Here is a 14,250-nt window from a genome sequence, read left to right as displayed (position 1 = left end):
GGTATTTTATATACTACCTTTAGATTATAGGTATGGCTCTCTAAAGCATTTTGCTAATGGAAAAGTTTGGCTAGGTACAGACAACCAAGTACATGATGCACCCTTCTCACAATTGCACAACACTGAATAGGTGCATGTTAGAATAATAATGTTGAACGTGGAAAACTTTGAAATTTGAACAATACAAGATTGAATCTGAGAGCATTTTCAATGGAAATTGTGTACCTGAATTAAGTATTACCATATAAATTAACTACACAAGTGGATGAATGAAGCCCTTTAAACAAACCAATGCACTTCATTGTATGTGTAGGTGCAGGCAGATTTGGAAAAATTCCATAAAAGAACCAACTACATGTTTCCAGTGAATGTTCCATTAGAGTAGTTAGCTGACTGCTCTATTTAATAGAGTATCTCGATCTTGTACACCTCCAATGCTGATCCGGGTCCTTGTTGCATAAACTTTAGCATAAATCCACTGATAATACCTAGGAAAGATGTTTATAAGGTGGCTTTATGAGTAGCTATTTGTATTATTAGCTCGATTATTAGTGATCATATAATTATGCTAAGACAAAATTTCAGTATAATACTCAGCATATTGATCAAGTAAAGCCTAAATATGAAGGGCCCCCCCCCCCCCCTGGATCCGCCCCTGGCAAGGGTGTGGTACTGGGCGTTATATAGAATTACACGTATGGTCAGGTCATCAACACGAACAGGCGCAACGATAATACGCTTGTGCCTTCGTTCACAGGCGAATCTATCCCCGGTTAGTTCATGTCTCTAGGCCTCGTAGTTTTCGACATTAATTATTAATTCATTATTTGTTTATTTATGACGTAATTTTAACCGCATTTCTTATTATTCTTAGTACTTGGTTGTATAATGTTAATCAGCAGGACCCTCCAGGGGTATAATGCTGATGTGCAATTACATGTGTAAAATGACTGATCCTACAAAATAAAACCGATGAAATTCGTCGATCCGCGAAAATTACACGCATACGGTAAGCTTATTATTGGCACGAGTCTAACACGTGACATGACGTGTCAATCACTGTATACTTGATTCGCGCGATAGGCGATGTGGATAGTGCTAATTGATTGACGATTGATTGACGATTGATTATAACTGGGATTTTCTGATAATATCCCATAGTCTAAAGTTCTAAACACCTTTTAATTCTTACACAGTAGTGTGCTAAACCTGATTCATTGTGTTACCGTGATGGCTTCAAGTAAAGAAGGTACGAAAATTGATAACTATTCCATACTGTGTGTGTTCGTGATATGTTGTAAACTCCTGAGTAAAAAGTTGACCTTCTAGTCCATTTTTGTTCGAAATATTTGGAGCACTCTCACCCAGTGTGTGTATGTGTGTGTGCAGTAGTGTGTGTGCAGTAGTGTGTGTGCAGTAGTGTGTGTGCCGGTGCGTGCGTGCGTGCCAGGGGGCGGATACAGGAGCTGGCAGGGGGAGGGGCACAAACAAGCTAAGTCGTAGGAGCCAGATTCTCTTGTTAGTTGCTGCATTTTTGAAGCAGCAAATAATCACCTCTTTATAGTGTCTCACTGTTGAATTTTGCCATTTTGGCCTTTGCAGATGGTTGTGAAGTCCGGCTTAAAAGCTGTTGAAAAGGCTTCGAATGCCTTAAATAACAGTAATATGATAATTATGTTTAGAGGCGCTTAGTACGCACCAAGGTGCTGGGTAACTATTTCACAACTGGTTTGACTGGTTTGCTTTGATTTCAGCCAAATGCTACTAAAATGTACATATTTTCATGAGTTTTATAACAAAACTGATCTTGGCCTGAGTATTTTAATCAGAAGTAGCTATGGCTAGCTCCTCCACAAGAGGGGGGGCATTTGTCCCAAATGCCCCATCCTGGATCCGCCATTGCGTGCGCGTGTGTGTGTGTGTGTGTGTGTGTGTAGTAAAGGGTTAACTGAGAGGAGATGGTATCACCGTCATGTGATTAACATTGTATTCACACATGCTTTTATGCCACCCTACATAGTTTCCATGCAAGTACGTATATAGTTCCTACAAGTAGAACAAAATTTAGGAATTTTAAGCTGGATTAGGGTTCTAAGAACAAAAAAGCAGGGAAACAAGGAAACAGCTAAAAAGAGGGAGGTTGCCTGTACCTGCAGATATACTAGTGGACATCTAATCCCTACTCTTCAGTCTATAACCATGACTGAATTAGGGATTACATGTCCACTAGTATATCTGCAGGTATAGGCAACCTCCCTTGTTTCACAACTTTTAGCTGTTCCCTAGCTTGTTTCACTGCTTTTTTGTTCTTTGATCCCTAATACAGTTTAAAATTCCTAATTTTTCCTTCTAAACTTGTTTGTTTACTTTTTAATAACACAATTATGACTACTGAATTCACGTGTACCACATTAAAAGAAAGAATGGTGCCAGACATTCCATAAAATATTTTTGCATCTAAACGTGTTCCCCAATAATCAATTACGCACTTGGCCATTACGCTTCGTTTGTAGCTATGCTCCACTCATTACACGGCATTACAAATGAAGAACAGTACAAGAAACTTCTTTGAAATGAATTAATCCAGTCACTACGGAAAATGCGGGCGAAAAGCATGACACAACCAGAGGTAAGCCGTATCATGCTATCAAAAATTGACACCTTGCATTGTCAGCGAAAAGAACTGGAATACAAAGGAGGACAAAGGTAAGTCCATGATATGTGCATTGTACATACTGCGGGTGGTGAAAAGGCATATCTCGGGATGAAGCGATGTTGAACAGTGAAGCCTGTAGCCTTATCCATTGTCGAGTTATGCTTTATTGAAGGAATCAGTTAGTTAGTTAGTTTGTTCATTTGTTTGTTCATTAGTTAGTTAGTCAGAATAAAATTCTGTTAAATAGAAAATAAACCTCAAATTTCCTCCATAAAAAAACTTGTTGAAAGGGTTTGGGGGTCACTCTGAAGGCATTTTTGGGCTTGGCTATGCCTAACCAGTACTGCCAAGCTGTTATGGAGGAAATTTGAGGTTGGTTTTAAGGTGATATTTTTGGACAAGAAAGCCCAAAACTGCATGAACCCTAATATACAGTACTACCATACTGTATGTTAGAATTTTTTAGGTTCAATTAGGGATCATAGAAAAAAAGTAGGGAAACAAGGGAGGTAGCCTACACCTGTAGATATACTAGTGGACTTTGTTAATCCCTACTTCAGTCTATACCCATACTAGAAGCATCTCTGCAATCAATCCAGTTGCTACGGAAAATGCAGGTGACATGCCACAGGGAAGCCACATTGCGCTATCGTGAATCGACACCTTGCATTGTCAGTGAAAAGAACTGGAACACAAAGGAGGACAAAGGTACGTAAATCCATGATGTGTGTATTTTACATACTGCAGTTAGCAAAAAGGCACATCTTGGGATGAAGCGATGTCGAATAGTGAAGAAATCAAGCCTGTTGCTATATCCATTGTCAAATTATGCTTGGCTGAAAACATCAGTTAGTCGGAATAAAATTGTGTTAAATAGAAAGTTTTTAAAATTCCATGGAAACTTTATAGAAGGCTTTAGGATTGGTGAGAAGACATTTTTGGGCTTAGTTGTGCCTAACCAATACTGCCGAGTTATCATGAAGGGAAATCAAGGCTGGTTTTAGTGGGATAGTTTTGGCTGGAAAAGCCAAGGTCTGCATGATCCCTAATATACAGTACTACCATACTGTATGGTATAGAGGATGCTCCTACTACTGTGTTGTACAGACTTTTCTGTGTTGGTAATACTGTAAACAAGGAAATGTAGAGCAGTTTAGAATGCTCTTTAGGGTAGCTACAGCTATTTTCTCAGCTTAGGGTAGAACTTACATGCAGTTATAGATGTCTGTGTTCTGTCAATGGAAAAGTATGGTGTAAAGTCGTTGTAGTGATTCTAGGCATATACTGTACTAGATACGTACATCTGTATGAGATTGGCACATAAAGTTAGCAATAAACTGGAAGGGTCTGGGCCTTTCCCCTAGAAGAATCATGCCATCAAATACAACAAAAATTATAATTAAATTCACAACAGCCATTTGTGAGATATGGGTACTGAAAAATTCATTTTAATTTCTTCATTTTTTCTTATGCCATATGGGGCGGGGGGGTGGTCAATGGGGACTTTGATTTATTTTCGCACACTTTGCATAAAAGATTCCTATAAAGCATAAACATGCAATTTGATTGTCTTGATCTTTGGCACAAATGAAGAGCGTATAAAGGTGAAGTCACGTATAAGTTAGCTGTGAATACGATGAATATCCAAGGAGTTATGAATGTTTATTCATGTTTGTACATAGACTGATCATGTGCCTTTTGATAGTTTGAACAGCAATAGAGTTACAACTACAAAGTTATAAAGCAAAAGTCAAACAAGTATAAAATCGCAGGATCGAGATGCTCTAATAGAGCAGTAACCATTGGGTAAAGAGGTGCACAAAAATGTCAAAAAAAAAACAAACTTACCAGTGTTTGAACCAGGGACCTCCATACCTAACACCCACACACTTGAACCACTGCTATCTTGGCTGATCACCTCACTTAATTTCTGCTTAATAACATTATAAACTTTTGTAATTTCGTAGATCTACTAATAGAAGTACTAGACTGTTCTAGAACATTCTATGTATGTTCTATTAGAAGTCCTCAAAAATGTACACTCTATTAGAGTGTTACAATAATATTATCAAATATTGATGCAATGAAATACATTTATAAGTCTGTCTTCAATAATCATCATTGTATCTGTATAGAAAAGAAGAAAGGTGAGTAAAAACTAGGCCTGCGCCTAATATGCCGGCATAATTTTGAGAATAATAGGTCACCACTTTGGTGAGAATAATTCCGGAATAATAGGATGGTTACAGGCATAATTTTAGAATTATCGGACGTCCACGGGAAATTAAGGGGAGTGTCTCTTCTTGATTAACTAGAAGAAAGAACCTAGCTACTAAGAATGATAGGTAACTGGCATTATTATACAAGTGCTGGCTGAAAGAGGCTGAAAAGCCTCTAAAAGATCGATATACTCTAATAGAACGCTCAAATACTCTAATAGAGCAGTCAGATCGTTTCATGTTAACAATCTGCAGACAGCATCAGGGATTTAACTGCATGATTATCTGAAACTTTTACATCTTATACCAGTGTATCTACAAACATATTGATATTATTATCTACTAAACTTAGCATGTAGTTATAGCTACAGCTTTGATACACTTAGCTATATTATTATTATTACTCCCAATAACCATTTAAAGTCTGTTGTAATGGCTACAGCCATTATGTGTAAGGTGAAATGTTTCATTTATGGTTAGATATTAATTAATTCTGGCAATACTACAGCATCTTGAGAACTAAGTGACTAGCTACAGAAATTAAATGGGCATTATTATGGAGTAATAGGCTAGATAGAAGAATAATAAAAAGAATAATAGGAGAATTTTTTGGGGAAATTCTGGAAAGAATAATAGGTAAAATTTTGAGCATATTAGGCTCAGGCCTAGTAAAAACAAACCCCTTAGTCAGGGGCCTTATAAAGTACAAAAAGAAGTGAAATCCACACAAAAACAGTTAAGCTGTGAAAATATGGTGCGGCCTGGGTAAAAAAGTTGTGAAATCAAAAGTGGCGGCCAATAAATGATATTATGGCCAATAAATTTTAATAATGGCTGTGTGCATTGTTAAAATTTATCAGTATTTAACAACGTAGCAGCAATTTCTTGGCCGCTACCTTTGATTTCACAACTTTTTCACCCAGGTTTTTTAAGGACGCACCATTTTTTCACAGCTTGACTGTTTTTGTGTGGATACAACTTATGGCAGTTAAATGTGTTTATAATAACTACACTTATAGGTCATCTTGGATGCAATGGAGAAGAAGTCCCTTCCACTCCACAGGATGTGACAGAAGATCACAATATAACAAATTCAATTGCAAGCACCAGGGATACAAGTCTAGCGGTGTGTACTCAGTTTGGTCAAGGACCATATAAAGGTACGTGTGTGATTTATGCATTCATGTACTGTTTATATATTATTCTCATGAATATCTTGGGAGCGTATGTACAATGGTACCTCAAGTTGGTAAATTATTAATGAGAATTACCACACTTATATAGTGGTTGCTATTTTAAATGTAGTAGTGCCCTTGTAGTTTTCTCCCATGTAATGCCTAGGAGAAAACAAAACCTACTGTATACACACAATTTCCCTAAATTTTGCAGGACACCAAGTGTGGCTGCAAGGTGTACACTCACTTAAAAAAGAACCCTCATCTGGTACAGCAACAAACATGCTGGTTTTCCAATTAACATATATATGTACGTACAAGAGTATGCAATGCAATGAGCAATACGGTAACTGATTCAAGGATCTTCATAAACCATTCTTTTTTTTCCCAATTCCATCTCAATTCTGCTGTCAGTACAGTTATAATCTAGATACAAATTCGTAGTTTTAAAATTTTGCCAATAAAAAATTTCACAGATTAATCAGTGGATTTTTTCACATTAAGTGCCTACTCCTTACAATAGAGCGACCAAAATTTAGTGAGTTTGCAATGGCCCAACGTTTTCAAAAAAAGTTTGACAGTGAACAGTTATTGCTAACCGTAGACTGTACAAGTATGGGTAGTGAGAACTAATTGTTCTATTGCTCACCACTGGAAATATCGGTGCTGTGTATGTCACCAGCTATACTGTTTCCCAGATGGAAACAATCTGTTGATCTATCATAAGCACCTGAAACAGAATGAATTTGCGGTTTCTGCCACAGGCTAAAATGCATATATTCAGTGTTATGACAATGTATTAGCATGTTTTCGTCATCATATTCAGGTTGGAAATTGGTTTATTGATAGATTAACCATCATAGGAGTGCCTTTTGGTGGTTTCAAAAGAATAATACAAAAAGACCATCAAGTTATAATTCCAACCATGTGTATCAGACGTGTGATCTAGTTTTGTGAAGTAAAGGAAATTTATTGTCATGCCTACCAGACTGAAGGGGGTAAGCTGAAAGTATAAGTAGATTAATCATCTTAGGAAGGCCTTTCAGTGGAATAGAACAATCTGGATTTCCCTGTGAGTTTATAATGCAAAAACCAACTACCTCCAGCAAGTGCACAGACAAAATACTCTAATGGTGCAGTCACCTTATTAGAGCAGTCAGTTACACATTTTATTAGAGCATTCAACTACGGTACAAGTCACTACACTACACTACACACACGCGCACACACACACACACACACACACACTACACTACACACACACACACGCACACACACACACTACACTACACACACACACTACACACACACATACACACATACACACACTACACACACACACACACACACACACACACACACACACACACACACACACTACACAAGGCAGAAAGCAAAGCCTTCAGCTGCCACGCTAGCATGGTCATACCTACCCAGTGAACCAGCACTAGGACACCTGTGCATTACTCAGGTGCTAGGAGTCAGCACAGGAAAATCCTCCTGAGGCAAGACTAGTAACCCACAGGAGGCTATACAATGTCACACAGGAAAAGATGTGGGCACCTGAAGTGCCATCTGGACTTTCACAGTAACAGCTGGGTCGGTTGCTTCCCCAATTGACACCAGGCCACCAGGCCCCCATTTAAACAGCTGGGTATACTGAAGCAATGTGAGTAAAGTTTCTTGCATGCTCAAGGAAACAACAACAGCATCAATTTGGTGTGACCGAGCATCACACCGGGAACCTTTTGATTACTAGGCTGATGCTCTACACACACACACACACACACACACACTACACACACTCACACACACACACACACACACACACACACACACACACACACACACACACACACACACACACACACACACACACACACACACACACACACACTGTACACACACACACACACACACACACACACACACACACACACTGTACACACACACACACACACACACTGTACACACACACACACACTGTACACACACACACACACTGTACACACACACACACTGTACACACACACACACACACACACACACTGTACACACACACACACACACTGTACACACACACACACACACACTGTACACACACACACACACACACTGTACACACACACTGTACACACACACTGTACACACACACTGTACACACACACACACACACACTGTACACACACACACTGTACACACACTGTACACACACACACACACACACACACACACTGTACACACACACACACACACACACACACACACACACACACACACACACACACACACACCTCTTGACCTCTTGATGCCGCCCACTGAAGTTGTTCAGCGATAGCGGGGCCCTAGGTAGGGACCAGTGACAAGCTGTTGTCTCCACACAGACCACAGTAGTGACGATGTCGTGTCAAATCCCCCTGACGGTGGAACTGTCGACCACAGGAACAGTTGTAAGTATTATCTTGTGGGAATGAGTTTGCAGCACAGGTGTTCTGCCTCCTTGATTGTGCCACTTTACATACTTGAGCATTACATAATTTAGTCCACTGAGTCCTATCTTGGCATAGAGCATACCAGCAATTATCAATAGTGATGGCTTTCAAATCAGACAACACCCCATCACGCCATCGTTTCTTGGTCCCATGAAAAGGCCGCTTCCTCTGTAATTCTCCAAACAGTAACTGCTTGGGCAGTCTATCATCAGCCATACGACCAAGGTGACCAAGCCAACGAAGGCACCTCTCCATAATAAAATCAACTATCGACCATTGCATACCAAATGCTTCTGACAAATTGTTAGTAGTAATACGTTCTCTCCACTGCTGATAACGAGACACGCCCAAGATAGTCCGAACACAACGGTTATGAAAGGTGGTAAGTTGTCGTAAATCAGGAGCCTTTATCGTCCAAGTTTCCGCACCATAAAGTAAAATAGACAACACAACTACCTTATATACGTTCCTTTTCGTAGACACAGTAAAAGTCCTGTTCATAAAAATAGCATCACGCAAGCTACCAAATGCCTTAGAGGCTTTCGCAATTCTACATGCTATCTCTCTAGTAACCTCTCCATCACTACACAGACACGAACCCAGGTAAGTAAATTCAGTCACCATCTCTATTTCACCTCCCTCCACACTCAGTGGAGTGACACCATCTTTACCAACACCAGTCCCCATTGCCATACCCTTAGTTTTGGGAAGACTAACAGTCAACCCAAACTGCTTTGCTCCCTTAACAAAGCTCTTTCCAGCAGATTCGAAGGCAGACCTGGATGCAGCATACAGTGCAAGATCATCAGCAAACTGCGACTCAGTAACCTGGACCCTTTGCAATCTAGACTTAACAGTACGGTCTCCTACCAGCCTCCTTCCACACACACACACACACACTGTACACACACATACACACACTGTACACATACACACTACACACACATGTACACAGACTATGCTATATAATATATTGTGTTTTATCACTGGAATCCTACTTAATTTTTAAGCTGTACAAGTGAAATTTACACCAGAGATGCATCAATTTATTATCTTTCAGAGAATTCCCAGCAGTTGTAGCTAGTGTTGCACCAATATGACATTTGCTGATATTCCGATAATCGATATGGGATAATATTTCCAAGCCAATAAACTTATGTGATCCGATATAATACTGCATGTCTATCCTTCAGTGAATTTTACCACAAAGTTGTTTATGAAGGACTAATTTAGCTTGTTTGTAGTGTGGTAGTGCCACAACAATAACTAACAGCACTTTTAAGCAGTAATAACAACATTGAAAAGCAGTCAAATGCTACTCTATACATAGTTTGGTGCACATGCTGTTTTTTCCATCATGGTGCCGATGTGATACTGATATACAAAAATACAGTCAACATATGGTTTTTCCGATAACCGATCCGATTATCGGTGCAACACTACTTGTAGCTGCTTGTACAGTTCATGCTGAAGTTGGACGAGCAATACAGACGCTTAAAAAGGAGAGGAGACTAGCAGATGGTGGGGTGGGTGAGGGATACAGTTCAAAATGGAGGGGGACCATGGTTGAATGAGGTTACAGTGTCGTACTGGCTCCTCGGTAGCTCAATATGCAGCAGAATTAACACAGAAACCAAATGTAGCAGGCAATCCACCAGTACACTACTGATTCTCATCAAGCCAAGTCCTTACCAAGGACAGAAGTCGCTATTCAAGCTTGTCTAGGAAACATGGCTCTTAGTGCCAGCCTTGAGTAGTGCTGAGGCTTAAAACCAATATTAGCTATCCACTGGTGGTATTAGTTTGATTGGAGTATACAATTTTGAGCACTAATGAGCGTCAGGTAATAGAGGTCCCACTGTAGTTAGACTATTAAGAACACTGTGTTTAGATCATTGATAGGTATTTTTGTCATGCTCTGTTTCAGTGACTGTCCTATAAGGTACTACTGGATTTTTCTAGTGATTGACTGACTAAGTAACTGACTGATGCCTTCAGACAAGTATAACTCGATAACAAGTAAGGCTACGGGCTTGATTTTTTCACTGTTCGACGTAGCTTCAGCCAGACACATGCCTTTTAGCATACTGCAGTACGTACAATGCACTCTTCATGGACTAATAATTTTATGTTACAAATAAAAGTTAACAAGCAAGCTACGTACAAGTGCACACAAAAAAATGGAATTTTGAACTAGAGTAGGGACCATAGCACATCAATAAAAGTACTGAAACAAGCTGGAGTAGTGCACGATATCAAATCACAGTAAAACAATAAGAAGTGTTATATCCCTACTGTGCTCAAGTAGGAAATGTAAGATAAAACACTTCTCATTGTTTTACTGTGATTTAATATCGCGCACTACTCCAGCTTGTTTCAGTACTTTTTATCGATGTGCTATGGTCCCTACTCTAGTTGAAAATTCCAATTTATGTGTACTTGTAGTTGACATTAGGTACACTAAAAATATTTTTGTAAATATACTTTCATTGTGGAGGGTGTTTCCACTGTGGTTTTTATTAGAGGCAGCGTTTTGGTGGGTACCGTAGATTTTTCATGGAATCCCTGCTGTACTGTAAGATACCTGTATACCATATTGTTTCAGGACTTTTAGATACAATATTAGTATTATAACTCTTCATGTAGAAGACATGCCACAATCATTCTCTTCATTAGGACAGAAATCATGTGGGTTACGCCGACGATCATCATATATGACACCACAATATAGTTCTAACCCGAGTAAGTTAACTGTGTATATATGTGATACATACTTATGTAGTGATCACGAGTGATCCATGCCCCTTATGTATCTACTATATGAATTAACAAGAATGGACCATTTTATGAAATCCTTACCTGTAGATCTACCCAGGCACAATGACACAATCCTTTCCACCCCACAAGACGCAACAGACATTCCAAACTCAGCTCATCCAGTACATGTAGCTGATACCAGAGATCTAAGTCAACGACTAGGATCTGAGGCACTGCAGTATGGTCGAGGACAGGATAATGGTATGTATGTATGTATTGATGTTTAGTCTTATAGTATTACTGTGCATGTACAGTGTAAGCAATGTTGAAGTTCTCCTCATAAATTCTTGTGAGTGTTATAGACAGTGGTACCCTCGAATTGGTGTAATAAGAATGACAACACACTACTACATGTAGAATGGTTGCTGTGTATGTTACATGTACATACATACCATGTAGTGCCTAGGAAATTTACACATGCATAACTGCAGCAGTAACAGAGAAACAGATGCTTCCCCTAGTTCCTGAACCAACGTACCAATAAGAGATCTTGCTGTTTATCCATTTAACTGATATTTATATCCATGTCAACACCTGATAATAACTGATCCATTGTTTCATAGGCAGTGAAAATTCCTCCCTGCTTTGGTTGGTCAATGCTTGTAACAAAGATTGAGATACTCTAATACAGCAGGCTAATAACAAATTTACATTTGTATTTTGTTATTTACAAAATAATATAGTAGTATCTTAGAGCTTCTAAAATCTGTAAAGCTCTCTTGTATTCTTCAAGCCCACTGGGTAACTTTCATTGCCAAATTTGTCCTCTTATCTGCTCCACTGTCCTTGTGATGTTTGTACTGCAGTTGCTGGTACAAGTTTGCTAATAAAATGTTCTCTTTTATAGGACAATTTCAACAAGCATTTTCAAATCAGTTTCAGCCTTCACCGGGTACTATTTCAAGTAAATCATATAGCCGGCCAGTTCAGACAAGAAATGATGAACCACAAAGATCTCACCCTGTATCTGGCAGACATCTAACATTGAAAGGTTTGGATATGTATGTAATTCACACACACACACACACACACACACACACACACACACACACACACACACACACACACACACACACACACACACACACACACACACACACACACACGCGCGCGCGCACGCGCACACGCACACACACACACACACACGCACACACACGTACACAGGCACACATACATGCACATGCACACAAGCCTCAAGTCATTCACAACTAATAATAATAAAATAAAACTTTTTAGCCGGACCACCAGCATGTGAACACTATTCATCCCCTGCCACTTCCAGTAGTGACCATTTCTCAGTTGCGGCAGTAGATGATAATGATGAAAATGAACCAATTGGCTATAAAACTCCTATTGATCATAGAAAAATTGACTACTACAGATATATAGAGGACCAACACATAGATCCTTCAATAGTAGAGAGTGGGGAGTTGCCTCAGTATATTATTAATACTAAAGAAGAATCCAACAAGAAACTGCAGAATGAAGTTAGCATTCTTAAACAACGTCTTGATGATAGTAATTGTGAAACAGAGAAGTTGCAGCAGAGAATAAATGATTATGAGCAGATCAATAAGGACCAAGCAATGCAATTATGTCTGCAGGCACAAAACAAGCTGGGCACATCAGCAGAGAGGTACCCAATGGACAAACATCCACATGGTCTTGCTGTTCTTGTTATTAATAGTAATTTTCATTCAAGGAATGCTGCGAAAAGAACATTACCAGATCGTAATGGCTCACTTGTTGATGAAGATAATTTGTGCATGCTTTGGATGTATCTTCAGTATGAAGTGATAAAATTGAAGAATCTTACTGCCTTGGAACTTGTCAGTGAACTAAGGAAGATTTCACAACTAGATCATGGAGAATATGATAGTTTTGTGTTATGTATCAGCAGTCATGGCTGCCCTGATGGTGTGTATGGGGTAGACGGGGAACCAGTGCATGTTGACGAGATTACTAAACTATTTACAATAAAATTCTGTCCAACATTAATGAATAAACCAAAGCTGCTGTTTATTCAAGGCTGCTGTATTTCACCAAGTGCCCTCAGTGAAGTAGACTTTTTGGTTGGCTTTGCCACACCATCTGGACAGTTCTCATATAGAAATCCTAAGAATGGCTCCTATTACATCTGCAGATTGTGTGAAGTTTTTAAGGCCAACGTTATACAAAAGGATCTGGTACATATGTTAAATAATGTCTGCGATGAAATGTCAGTAACTCGTACAACTGATGGTCACCAGCTGTGTGCTGAAGTAATTACTACACTTCGTAAAGATGTGTGGTTTTTTCAATCTACTTTGTGTAAAAGAAATGCTGTCGTGGCACCTGTGTGCAATGCACAAATACGACTTATACTTGTGCTATGTGTAATTATTTTATTATTATGTATTTTTCTTTACTTTTTGTACATTTTACTACACCGATATGTTCAAAAAAGTTGTGATAAGTTGTAAGCACATTGAAGAGAGTGCAGTAGACTGTGTGTGCGTTGTAATTGTAAGGCCACTCCAATTGGTAATTATGTTTCTGGTCCACCGCCCGCATCCTTTTTGGAGAATGTGAAATTTCAGAAATAGCTACATGGGTAAAATGCCCGCATCAGCTTTTTGAAAAACCTGGATTTCAGAAACAAATATTGGGCTGCAACAAGTATGCTAAATCTAACTATCTAAGTGTCATAATTTGTATTTTATCATTGAAAACCAGCAAGAAATGGGCAGAGTGCATGGTACGGATCGATATACTCTAATAAAACAGTCAGTAATCACAAAAATACTCTAATTGAGCAGTCACTTCATTGCTGCTTTGTTGCTGAATTCCGCCCGCCCGCACCTAAAACTGATTTTCAAAGGACCAGAAACATAATTACCAATTGGAGTGGC

At 39.1% G+C, this 14,250-nt stretch overlaps 1 protein-coding gene across 2 annotated transcripts; it reads left to right on the top strand.

Moving 5' to 3' along the window:
* Nucleotides 1-1,023: 1,023 nt before the first annotated feature.
* LOC136266761 (uncharacterized) lies at nt 1,024-13,850 on the top strand. Of its 2 annotated transcripts, none has more exons than XM_066061785.1 (6): nt 1,024-1,249; nt 5,895-6,035; nt 11,219-11,284; nt 11,408-11,560; nt 12,207-12,350; nt 12,596-13,850. In XM_066061785.1, the coding sequence occupies exons 1-6, from the start codon at nt 1,231-1,233 to the stop codon at nt 13,819-13,821; spliced, it is 1,749 nt and encodes a 582-aa protein (XP_065917857.1). In that variant the 5' UTR covers nt 1,024-1,230; the 3' UTR covers nt 13,822-13,850. The 2 variants fall into 2 exon arrangements, with proteins under 2 accessions (XP_065917857.1, XP_065917856.1); XM_066061784.1 differs by having other exon boundaries at nt 1,026-1,249; nt 11,189-11,284.
* The last annotated feature ends 400 nt before the right edge of the window (nt 13,851-14,250 follow it).

Source organism: Dysidea avara, chromosome 9 (genome assembly GCF_963678975.1).
Source record: "Dysidea avara chromosome 9, odDysAvar1.4, whole genome shotgun sequence".
Classification (NCBI taxonomy): Eukaryota; Metazoa; Porifera; class Demospongiae; order Dictyoceratida; family Dysideidae; genus Dysidea; species Dysidea avara.
This window is presented reverse-complemented; position numbering and strand designations above follow the sequence as displayed.

Excerpts from the sequence above, each read along its gene's own strand:
- LOC136266761 (XM_066061784.1), top strand. Across the intron at positions 11,561-12,206 it reads TGGTCGAGGACAGGATAATG|GACAATTTCAACAAGCATTT; the intron begins GTATGTATGTAT and ends TCTCTTTTATAG. Across the intron at positions 12,351-12,595 it reads CAGACATCTAACATTGAAAG|CCGGACCACCAGCATGTGAA; the intron begins GTTTGGATATGT and ends AAAACTTTTTAG.